Raw genomic sequence first — 12,736 nt, forward strand, 5'->3', positions numbered from 1 at the left:
TTCCATCCCATAGTTGGCTCACAGCCAACTATGCCACTGAACACCCATTTCTGAAAGTTGACTGCAGTCATCTTGAAATATGAAGCAGTATTCATGCACCTTTTAATACCAGATAAACAATATACTTTTCTGATGAAATTTCCTGAAGTCCACAGTTATTTTCCTGGAACAAACATTTCCAAATAGGTCTGACACTGATGAATTCAAAAGGACAAGCGACAAAATATTGCTTTACCTTTAACGACACATTTTGGGTATTTCAGTCTCCCATGGTTACACTGCGTCCTCCAAAGAGATGGAAGGGTAGTCTGGGGAAAATCATATCCCTCTTTACATTCAAACTCTATGAGGTCACCATGTAGGAACATTAGTTCTTCCTGACTCCATTTTAACTCTAGGTTGTTATTGTTTAGAGCAGTTGCATTAAGAACGCAAGGATCTAGGAAATAAAAGCATAGTTCAATAAAAGCAACCAACTTTGGACAATGCTCCCAGATACATGATCTGATTTTTCTGGTGATCCTTTAGCGACCCAGGAGTTGGACTTGATGATCCTTGTGGGTCCCTTCCAACTCAGATATTCTGCATTTCTATGAAGTGATTTTTTAACTGCCTTTTGCAGGAGTTGAACAGGAGAAATCTAAATCAGTACTTATAAATTGTTTTGGAATCTTGCAAGAAATAGAACTAAAAGCACATTTAGAAAGAAAGCAGAAGCAAAGAAATAGTCTGAAGTAACAAAAAGAATATGCAAAAATAATAAGCTCAGAAATCACACTTCAGATACAATCGGGACTCTACAAATATTTGCAAACATACAGCAGCCAGGATATATAAAGTATTTAGACATCATCTTTTTTTTCTTTTTGGCCTGAAGTTTGTGGTTTTCTTTAGTCTTTTTCAGGTACTTCAAGGTCAGTATTATTTCGGTTGCTTTCTGACAGACTTCTTAGTGCCAGGATCAAATTGGGTAACCTAGCTTTCTGTCCGACAATTAACCTCTAACTTTTGAATCCACTGCTCCACTTCAATAAAGCCTGACAAAGGGGCAGTTGAAAAAACAAATTCCTGCAAGTCTCAAGAGTGCTTGACAGCGGCCCTTATTAATGATTTTCTGAAGGAAAGGCAAGGAGAGATTACCTATTGCACATTCTAACAACAGCGCTGTAACAAAATATTGGCATGGATATTTCCCCAAACTACCTACAGTACAGGCTATTTCCCAACTGATTGGGTGGGGACAAATCTCAGAAGACATGAATAGGATAATGCAGTTAACGGGATGCTTGGAACATACACAATATTCATACCTGAGGAGATTTCATTATTTCACAGAAACTTGTTAAAATTGTTGTATGTTTTATTCACTTAGAAATAAATCATTTAAACTGAATCGGTTATTTATTTGCATTTTCACAGTAGATTAAAAACTTAAAGTGAATATATTCAGCAACGAATGCAGGCTGAGGGGAGGCGTGGTGTAGAAATCATTTCATTAGAGGAAGGAAGGAAGGAAGGAAGGAAGGAAGGAAGGAAGGAAGGAAGGAAGGAAGGAAGGAAGGAAGGAAGGAAGGAAGGAAGGAAGGAAGGAAGGAAGGAAGGAAGGAAGGAAGGAAGGAAGGAAGGAAGGAAGGAAGGATAAACTAAGAACTCTTGTAAGTCATCAGAAGTAGTATTCCTGCCTACATTTGTATACTCCTAGTGGGAGTTCTATAGGGTGTTTCGAGCAGAATTCATGGGAGCAACATGGAACAATTAGAGGTCCAGAATTAAGTGGTGGATACAAGGACACAACAAACACAAAGGCTGAAAGTTTAAAAATGAAAGTCCAAGTCACAATACTTGCTAACCCTAACCAAAAAAACTATTTAGGCAAGGACTGCAGTCATTTCTTCTAAACATCTTTCAAAAGACGGGAAGAAATCCACTGAATGGAGGTCGTGGAAGAAAAAGAAATTAGAAAACGTTCCAAAATAATGAGGCTAGCTAAGTTCTAGACCTCTTCACTAAGGAAAACAGAGGAACTAAGAACAGGCCAGAAGACACTTAGCAGCAGTGGGCTAGGTATAGTTGATAATGGTTCAGCCTCGTGTTTCTGAAATCTGTTAGCTCTAATGAAAGAGAAGAGGGAGTCATTAAAAGATTATGTAGAGGTCCTTTCCAGATTTTCCTTTCTACATTACATGTCATTTTTTTTTTTTTTTATTCCCTCACAAACCTCACCTAAGCAAGTCGGTTGTTCTGTCCAGTTTCCTTCTTTGCAGTAAACAGTCCATCCAAAAAATGGTAAAGCTGGCAACCATATTCTACTGAAGAACCATTTTTGAAGCTAAGCAATAGAGGGCTAAGAAGAACATCGTTTTTAATCACCGGTGGAGAGGTACAGCTCTGCTGCATTTCTAATACAAGGAAGGGAGAGATGCAATTAGATCTTTAAAATAATATTAATACTATTGAAAGCATCAGAATACCAACTGACTTTAGTCCAAAATTTTCATACCAAAAACGTGTATATAAGTGAACTTCTTTTTAGAAGTTTCAGTTTCAGATACTCTACATTTATTTTACTGATGTTCAGACTATTTCTGTTCCTTCTACACTCCTCACTTATGTCCACACTTGACTCCTGCTGGGTTACAGTCAATACGGTATGGTTGCTGTACTGTGCTGAGATTGTCTTTATGTGTTGCTTGAAATGTTAAACCCATATGGAGTTCAGAATAAACCTCAGTGAGTTACTAAACAAAGGATCCAATACTCTTGAATCTGCATGTTCAGAGATTATCAACAGAAGAGGTACAAAATGACTAAAGGTAAACGCTAACACATGAAATAAAATTACATATACAGGACAGACTTGTAAGTGTTGTTTACAGTCACAGAAGACAAAGATCATTCACTCAGCTATTGCTATATGAAGCATATGCAATAGACTTTGGTCAAAAAAATACAAAAAAAAAAATGTATATAAGTTTATATATTTCTAATCCCTTTACACTCCTCACCTATGTCCACACTTGATAACTCCCCCCTCCAAATATCACAGAGGCTCAAGTCATGCATAAGAATTGGGGTCTATGATCCACAGACTTCCCTGAGTTGTTTAAAGGAGAGCACTCGCCTTCACATCATGATGAGGCTGTGAGGACACTCATCTCTGCCATGACCCCAGGCTAAACTCCCAGGCAAGCACATGGAGCAGAAGCTAGGAGCACACGAGACCACACACACACTACTTGCTGATCTGCAAATTAGCTGCACACTTTAATTGATGTCTTAATATGCCATCAAAGCCAGCCTACTTCAGGATGCAAAAGTTAATAAAATAACAGTGAGATCAATACAGAACAAAAGTAAGAAGACAGTACAGTCATTTGAATGGATAAAATGTAAATACTCTTACAAAAATGGTTAAGTGTAAAAACAATCATACAAAAATTCAAATAAAACAAACAAACAAAAAAAAAAAGGCAAATTCCAACACAGAACATTGGCTAAGCTGCAAACACAGCACAATGAAACAGCAAACTCCAGGGAAAATTGAGCTCAAATCACTGGGTTGATCAAAGGATCTTTCATTTCTCCAGCTGGGCTCCTTCATGCCCTTTCCATTTATCCAAAAATCCCTGCAGTGTAAAGAGAAAAAGTGGAAAAGGAATGAACACCAAAGCTGGCACATAGCCATGGTTCTTGAGAGCAGTGGACAGCAAAGTTGCCTAGCATTCCCATTGCTTCAGTTTGATTCCCCAGGCCCCTTGGAACAGGAGCAGCCCCACGACAGACACAAACTGGTAGAGGGTTAAGTGAAGGCCCCTAAAGCTGACCCTCCCTTCTTCTCCACAATTCTACAGAGCACTGCGCCCTCCACACAGAGCACTTACGTTGACATCGGGGGTAGTTAATCACTCCATCCTGACACTGTGCCTCAAAATCCTCTGGGTTTGAGACTTCCCGGTAGGGAAAATAGCATTCAAACAAAATAGTCTCCTTAGAGCGATATATATTAGATCTTCTCCTCGAGTGTCTTATTTTTATATTGTTCCTCTTCATAGCCATCTCACTCAAACTACAGTTCCCTCGGGAAGAAAAAAAAAGTTAGAGAAAAACTAGAAAAAGAAAAGAACAGCCACCACCACAACAGAAAGTACTTTCATCAGTTGCCTGTAGACCTCGTTGTCAACAGTGTGAAGCTGTTGGTACCTGCTGAGTGACTGACACTACTTATTCTCCTGTGCTGCATCCCTGCTGCATCTGACCCCACCTGTATCAACACACATTGCCGATGATGAAAGACAAAAGCCCATTTCATACCCTTCAGCAATGTCACAGTAATTGTGGCTTGGGGAAATTGTAGGAGGAGGCAAGCACGGGTTTCCTGCTGGAGAAGCCTGTGAAGGCATGCAATGGGCATTGACCCCTGCCTCCACACACACCAGAGCAGGGCACAACTAGAGAGGACTTGGGAAGGCCATGGGTGCAAAGGGGGCACAGCTGTGGCTGCAAGAGAGAAGCAGAAGAGAAGCTCACTGGGACAAAGCCCTGCCTGAACAGGCAGGCCTGGGAGAGCCTACAAGGTAATGGTCTCCCTCTCTTCAGTCAGAGAAATGGCACCTTCTCATTTAAGAGAAGCCACTTCCAGGGAAATTACCAGCCCTTCCATCCTGCCTGGAAGCGGATGGGCAGGCCCAGCACCAGTAACCCAGATAAGCCCCAGCAACCCCATTATTTTTTCCCCGGGCACACTTGCTAGGGGCTTTCCCCTCAGCTTCTGCACTAAAAATGCACCAAGGCAGCGGCCAAGCAGTGACAGAGTGGAGGTGACTTACTTCCTGGCTTGCACCGTGGGTATTCTAATGTCCCGTCCATGCACTGCACTCTGAAGGGGGAAGATGCTGGGTCCTGCACGTATCCTATTTTACAATCAAATTCAATAAAATCGCCTGATGTTGAGTACAGCTTTCTTTCTCCTCTCCATCTCAGCTCAATATTGTTTCTGTCCATATCTTCTTCAGAGGCCGTACAAGCCGCTTGGAAAAGGTAAGAAAAGGATGTGATAAGTTCATACAAATGCACCACACATACATTTTCTTCTCCTCTCTGAGCCTGCAGGTGTACTTTATATCACAAAACTCTTCCAGCAATGAGCCCTCACCCTTTTCTGCCCTATCAGCGTCGCAGCCCCAGCACAAGTGCTGCTACAAAAATGCAGCGCACAGAGGGCCTGAGAAAAAGACAACGAGCAGCTCACACAGCTCTGGGCCACAGAGCACCAGCTTCCACCTACCCAAGCAAACTGGGGGATTTGTCCACTGCCCGTCAATGCAGGTGATTTGCTCAGGTCCTTTCAGGATGTAGAAACTTGCACATTTGTATTTCAGCGTTGCACCTTGGGGGTATTGTTTCAACTGGAAGGAAAGGATGTCCCCGTTTTCAATATCTGGAGGTGGGCCACATTTTCCACCTTCCCCTGGAAGACCAACAACTGTTGGAAAGCAAGCCACCAGAGTTTAGCTGCAATAGAAGCCTAGTTATAAATTCTTCAGAAGACCAGCTAGGCAGCACTTCGAGAGACTTGGAGGAAAGCAGAGAGAAAACTGTCACCTTGACACCAAATGCCTGGTAAATGGAAAAGCTTCTCATTCATCTGCTGCCAGGACTCATAACTACTAGTTCATCCATTTTTCCTTACTGGAGTGTTTGCATCTTTCTGCAGGACTTGCACTGGTCCTACGTAATGGGGTAGTGGTTTCGGCACAGCTCTTGCTGCAGAAGAGCCTGACTCTCCCCCGCTCCCTGTGCTGCCTGACCAGGGACAAGAGCGGATCAGTTTGCAAACCAGAACAAATGTCATTAGGAACCAAAATGGTACAGCCCAGTGAGATGATAGCTTTTTGCCTCTGTGGAGCACTTACCGCCACTGAGGAGACTACGCAAGCCAGCATGAATGCATCATGCCTGATTTCTTACTCACTTTTAAAAGTCGGGCCCTGCAGCTTCTTGGATTTTTATACCTGTTGAAGCACCACCCTGCTCTGAAGCCTGGCATTCTAACGGGCGTCGCTTTGAGAAGATCCTGCACTGGGTCACTGGCACCAGTAATGCTGCTCTTTGCACTTGGCATTGTGCTCAGCAACCACAATAGGGAGCCCGGTCTTAATTCATCTGGTGTGTGTGCACCCCATTCACCTGCCAGTTGGGCAGTGTCCGAGTCAAATGACAAAGCATATGTTCATGTACTGAAACCTAGCACATGACGCATAAAATCAAATCAAGGTGTTCTCCCACCTTGGTGCCCCGCTATTTCTTCCCCAGGCACACTTCCTAGGGGCTTTCCCCTCAGCTTCTGCACTAAAAATGCACCAAGGCAGCGGCCAAGCAGTGACAGAGTGGAGGTGACTTACTTCCTGGCTTGCACCGTGGGTATTCTAATGTCCCGTCCATGCACTGCACTCTGAAGGGGGAAGATGCTGGGTCCTGCACGTATCCTATTTTACAATCAAATTCAATAAAATCGCCTGATGTCGAGTACAGCTTTCTTTCTCCTCTCCATCTCAGCTCAATATTATTTCTGTCCATATCTTCTTCAGAGGCCGTACAAGCCGCTTGGAAAAGGCAAGAGAAGGATGTGATAAGTTCATACAGATGTACCACACATGCATTTTCTTCTCCTCTCTGATCTTACAGCTGTACTTCTCAAAACTCTTCCAGCAATGAGCTCTCACCCTCTGAGTTTTCCAACAGGATAGACATTCTTAAGAAGGCAAAAGGGAAAAACAATGATGGCTGAGTCGCCACACACTGCTGTGGAAAGGCCTTTGCCCTCTGACAGTCTCACAGGGCAAGGGGGAAGCACAGCTTGGGATGGGGGCACTCAGCAATGAACTTCCCTGTGTCTTTTTTGGGCTCTCTCCTTGCCCTCGTCCCAGCACTTCTCAAATTCATTCCCTTGTGGCCCTGGATTTCCTTGCACTCAGACCAAACCACCCTCCTGGATCTGCTGGTGACTGGGGACAGGGAGGGACAGCAGGCAGCAGAGGCAGCTACAGGAGCTGACCTCCAGAGGAAATTCCTTCTGCACAGGAGAAGCACCAGCTGCTCTTCTGCCCTGTCAGCATCGCAGCCCCAGCACAAGTGCTGCTTAACAAGTGCAAAGCCTGCAGGGCCTGAGAGAAAGACAACGAGCAGCTCACACAGCTCTGGGCCACAGAGCACCAGCTTCCACCTACCCAAGCAAACTGGGGGATTTGTCCACTGCCCGTCAGTGCAGGTGATTTGCTCAGGTCCTTTCAGGATGTAGAAACTTGCACATTTGTATTTCAGCGTTGCACCTTGGGGGTATTGTTTCAACTGGAAAGAAAGGATGTCTCCGTTTTCAATATCTGGAGGTGGGCCACATTTTCCACCTTCCCCTGGAAGACCAGTAACTGTTCGAAAGAAAGCCATCAGAGTTTAGCTGCAAAGAAGGCCTAGTCACAAATTCTTCAGAAGACCAGCTAGGCAGTACTTCAGGAGACTTTAAGGAAAGCAGAGAGAAAACTGTCACTTTGACACCAAATGCTGCATTTTTTCATTTGCTGAAACCTAGCACATGCCTCATGAAATCAAATGAGATTATTCAATGTGCTTGTGAAATCCTGGGCACCAACGTGGTACCAGGTGATAGCTCACCCATCAGCTACGGCCTGCAGGTAATTTAACAGTTGACTCAATTACACGGCATTCACGAAGGCAATGCACCACTTGAATTTCCTGGATGTCAGCGAGCAGGAGAGCTGTGAGCTCTGTTCTCCAGCACAGACAGCACAATTTCTCCCTCTCTTCACATTAGGCATTCTCAGAAAGTAGATTTGCAGAACTGAAAGGTTGCAGTCTCAAAATCAGACCTGGCCAGCAGTTGCTGTCAGCCTCAGTGTGCTTTTCCAAATGTGGCACCCCTTGAGAGAAGCCATCTGGTAGACTTCCATTAAATACATCCTGCCCACACAAATGGAAGGATACCACGGAAAATCCCTTTTTCCTGAGTCTGACAGATATTGTTACACTTGCTCACAGTCCTGAGACTGAAATTTGGAGACCTAAATGCCACTGAGCTAGCTTGAGGGCTGTCTTCACTGACAGTCTACCGCATGGAGATGGAGGGAACTTACCTTTGCACTGGGGCCGCTCTGTCCAGGTCCCATTCTGACATGTTACAGTGGAAGCCCCCATCATCTGAAAACCTTGCCAGCACTGATAGTGAGCTGTCTCCCCAGGCAGATACCTTGGCTTTTTAACACCTTGAACTTTTCCACCAGCAATTTCTGGAGGAGGTTCACACGTCACATCTGAAAAGAGACATTTCTCCACTCAATTTGTAGGCACTCACATGTTCCCCTACACAAACTACCGTTAAGAGAATCATCATGTTACTCCCCAGATGATGTTCTTAAGTGCAAGAGACAATATTGCCTTACCAATGTGACTTGATTTTTTTCCCCCTCTTTTTTCCTTGACCATGAGTGTTTCTAAACACTGTGAACCCCAGGAATATCGCTTAATGGCAGCAGAACACCTTCCAGATTCTCAGGAGATGACCGGAACAGTGAGAGCTTCTAGAAAAAGGCAACGTTTCTGTAGCTACACCACATGCCACAAAAAGCCTCCTTGCAAGGCCATGGCCCTCTGCTGAGAACCGAAGCGCTTCTCAGAATCACAGATGTAGCAGCCAAGCTGGCTCTCTGCTGAACTGCAGAGCTCTGGAAGACATTATCAGCCTGTACTACTCATGGGACAGGTAAGTAAAGTTGACTCCATGGAGGTGTATGACTGCCACGTTGCACTTGTTCAGCCCCCAGCCACAGATTTGGGCAGGGACTAGGAGGACAGCGCAGCTCCTCTTCAGAGGAACCTTCTTGCCATTGCAGAACCCAGCCGATCTGCATGTTTTAGTTCCTGAGGCTCTGCTGGGATCTCTGTCATAGTGGAGCCTCAGAGAAGAGCACCCGTTTCTCTCCTCTAGTGCTTCTGCCATTCCGATACTCTCTGACAGTGCTGAACACAACAGAGGAGCCCTTACACATCTTTCTAGTGAAGCTCAGTAAAATGGTGTAGTCTGGAAATTACTTGTATTGCAGAGAAGAATAGCAAGTCAGCATACTCTAGGCCTTTTTTCTTCAAGATATTTTTGCTCTTGATGAAAATACCCATAGTGTTTCTAGAAGCATTAAGCTGAATTAAGGTTCTGTGCAAGAAAGCAATAATGGGGGTACTGTGTTGGGTCTGTCTGAGCTGGAGTCACCTTTTCTGTGCAGCAGCCCAGACAATTCTGTACTCTGCACTCGTAGCTGAAACAGCACTGATATCACTCCAGTGTTGTGTCTATTGCTGCGTAGTGCTGGCACAGCATCAGGACTCCTTCCAAGCCCCCAAGAGCCAGCAGTCTGGGGGTGGGCAAGTGATGGGGAGGGGACATTGCCGGGGCAACTAACCTAAACCAACCAAAGAGATATTCCATAACACCAGATGTCACACTCAGCAATAAAAGGGGGTCACTCGTGGGGGAGGGGGCTCTTCCTCCTGAACAACCACTACACGTTTTGAGGTCCTGCTTCCCAGGACGTGGCCGAACACTGCTCGTTGATGGGAAGTAGAGAATAATTTTTTTCCCTTCTCTCTATGCTTCCACGCAGACTGATTGTTCCTTTTGTTTCTTTTTTTTCCTCCCCATTCCCTTTCCTTTTAATTAAACCTTTCTCATCTCAAACCTCGAGTTCTCTGTGTTGTATTTTCTCCCCCTTCCTCTTTGAGGGGAGGGGCAGTGAGAGAGCGGTTGTGGTGGAGCTCGGCTGCCCACCTGAGTAAAACTACCACAAGTACAAAGCTGCAGTACACAAAGAAAACAAAACTAAAAAAGGTAATGTCTTTCTAGTATTAAGGTAATCCAAACATTTTTTTCTAGTATTAAGGTAATCCAAACAAAGCAAACAGCCATAATGAAAGCACAAATTCCTACCTCTGCAGCTTGGCACTTTTGTCCAGTGTCCATCTGAACAAATGACATAATTTACACCCATAATTTGTGAATTGCTTACACATTCATAATGCACCTTGGCACCAGGCAGATACCTCTGCTGCTGAGGGCTGGTAATATGAGCATTGGGAATTTCAGGTGGGGGTCCACAGCTAACATCTGAAAAGAGAGGTTCATTTAAGAATCGTAGGACAGGAATATGGCTATCACAGAATAGCGCATTCAGAAGCACCATTATTCCTGATGAGGACAGATGGTTGGCATATGGTAGGTCATTTTCTACAAGTAGGAAAGGAAGATACTATGGGTTTCATTCTGCAATGCTTCATCAGGCAATTCTTTATTTACTTATTTATTTTTGCCTACAGTGACTTAAAAAGAGAAAAGGAGCTGCAGAGACCAGCTGCATGTGCAGGCTGATGCCATACAGCATTGTGTGCCAAAGCACTGAAGAACAAAGTGGTTTATTTACTATTCGAAGGTAACTTTCATAGATTGAAATTTCTAGTGATAAGAAAGTGAGATATGTAAGGCTACCAGCTATGTCACTCTTTGCAGCCAACACACTTTCCTCCATAATCCGCTGCCTGCTTATCTAAGCAGTGAGCAAAGCTGTGGCTACTGGCTTCAGTCCAGAAGGGGAAAAGATTTGTTTTCTTGGTGCTTCTCAGGGACCAGAAAAACAGGTGTTGTAGCAATCTGTTAAAAGCAACTCAATGATCAGCTCTACTGGTCTGACTCACTTGCACATATCAGTTGGCGTTACATTAACTACTGTTCCTGGAAGACTAAGAAGGATCATAGACTACTTAGAAGTACAACCTATACCTTCACAGATTGGTGGTGTTGACCAATTTCCCCTTCTGCAAAAAATTTCAGGGGGACCAGTGACCTGAAATCCTTCATGACACTGGTAGCGAACTGTTTCACCAGGCTCATACTTCTTCTTGCTCCTGCCTTCAAACGCAGCATTGGCCATTGCTGGAATACTTCCACATGGTCTTTCTGAAAAGATATGCAAACTTGAAACTTTGGGTAATGCGATGCACATAGAATGACTGTATTGTTCCCACCAAAAAAGATGCCTTTTATAGCATCAGCACATGCCACTGCCTAGGGGAATTTAACTAACCACGCAGCCACTAGGTAACATACATAGATCAAGTGAGATGAAACCTTTATTACTGTTGACGTGCAGTAGACTACTGCAGGGTCCAAAAAAGTCAGACTCCAAGAAGAAGTATCCTGAAACAGATGAGTGAAAACGGGAGCACCTGCAGGACTCTTCCTGCTGTCTGTTTACCACAGACGTTCAATGCAACTCAAAACAGGGTCACGGACAGCTGCAGGACAAGGGAGCTACCATTCAGGAGGAGTTAGGAAATCCAAAGCCCACCTTCCAACCTTCTTCCCTTTCTAGGCAAAGGATTCTTCAGCCACAGGTACAGGAGATGAAGAACAGAAAGCTGTCAGCCTTCCTTTCCACATGCATAGGACATGTCCTCGCAAGGGGTTGTGCTTCTGCAGATTTGGCTCAAAAAGGTTTTCACCACAGGACTGTGCAAGACCATGGCAGTTACAGACTTCGATTTTTGCTCTAACCTTCCAACTTATCCACTGTTCTCAATGGATATGGAAAAGGACCTTCCCTGTAGGGTGCCTATGTTATAAACAACATCTTTACTGTCATCACCCTTGTGATTTCTGCTTGCATGGGTCACAGCTACTACAGTTCTGCATAGAGAAAGCAATGAGGCGTGAAAACAAATGGCAACAGAACAGTCTTTGGGGTAGCACATTTTGGCTCCCAGTTGCTGTTTCGTAATGGTACATGGTGCAAGAGAATGAGAAATGTCCACCGTTGCCAAGTCAAACAGCAAAAAAAATTACCCTTACCCAAACACTGAGGTGGTCCAGGCATCCAGACTTTTCCATGGCATGTTACCCATTCTGATCCTGATAAAGCATATCCAGGGTCGCATGTGTATTGCACTCTGTCATTTTCCTTATATTCGGATTTAACGCCACTAACAATTTTGCCAAACTCAATGAGAGGTGGGTCTTCACATGCTGCTCCTGCAGAAGCTGTGCACAGGTTTCTGTTATTTGACTGCATGCTGCTGTTTATATCCTGATTTATTCCAACATCCAATTTCTTCAAAATGAATGACAAGTGAGTGTTTGCATGCTGTTCACCAGAAAATATAAAAAAAAATTCTTTTCATCTGATAGATACTGCAGAGTAATCAGATCTCCAAAGAATGGTGCTACACAGGAGTTGAATAATATTCAGATAACCTACATGCCTGCATTTGGGAATAGACTGTACTAATAAATCTCCTAAAGCACTTCTAAGATGTGCCTGTGTGGAGGGAGAAGAGTTGTGATATTCTGAAGACTATATAATGGATCAATTATAGAGTTTGAAATCAGTCATTTTAGTAAAGGTACATATTCAGTGAAGACTTTCTTCAGGCTACATTCGTCATAGAACTTACTGGAATAAAAGAATACCCTAAGATTTGTGCAATATTTTAAAATCCAATCAGAATTCTGCATTGAACTGAATAACAGCAATAACAGCAGCTCAACTGAAATACCAAGGATTTTATATGTATGTATATTGAGGGGGTTATGTCTAGTTATAAGTCAGGTTCGCTATGTGAGCCATTAAGTTCAGGCACAATGCAAAGAAGAGAACTCAGACAAAATAATATTCTCAAATAT

At 43.8% G+C, this 12,736-nt stretch overlaps 1 protein-coding gene across 1 annotated transcript in view; it reads right to left on the reverse strand.

Annotated features, from left to right (window-relative positions):
- LOC311212079 (complement factor H-like) overlaps positions 1-12,042 on the reverse strand; it is an 80,804-nt gene extending 68,762 nt beyond the window's left edge. Inside the window, exons 1-8 of the mRNA XM_084291186.1 lie at positions 11,906-12,042; positions 10,838-11,014; positions 10,105-10,168; positions 8,148-8,324; positions 7,227-7,424; positions 6,402-6,602; positions 5,285-5,467; positions 4,827-5,027 (exon numbers count right to left, since the gene is read on the reverse strand). Coding sequence (XP_084147312.1) covers positions 4,827-5,027; positions 5,285-5,467; positions 6,402-6,602; positions 7,227-7,424; positions 8,148-8,324; positions 10,105-10,168; positions 10,838-11,014; positions 11,906-11,944 — 1,240 coding nt within the window. The 5' untranslated portion in view covers positions 11,945-12,042. The remainder of the gene's footprint in view (positions 1-4,826; positions 5,028-5,284; positions 5,468-6,401; positions 6,603-7,226; positions 7,425-8,147; positions 8,325-10,104; positions 10,169-10,837; positions 11,015-11,905) is intronic.
- Positions 12,043-12,736: the final 694 nt, after the last annotated feature.

The sequence above is a fragment of the Netta rufina genome, assembly GCF_964035555.1.
Source record: "Netta rufina genome assembly, chromosome: 8".
Lineage (NCBI taxonomy): Eukaryota > Metazoa > Chordata > Aves > Anseriformes > Anatidae > Netta > Netta rufina.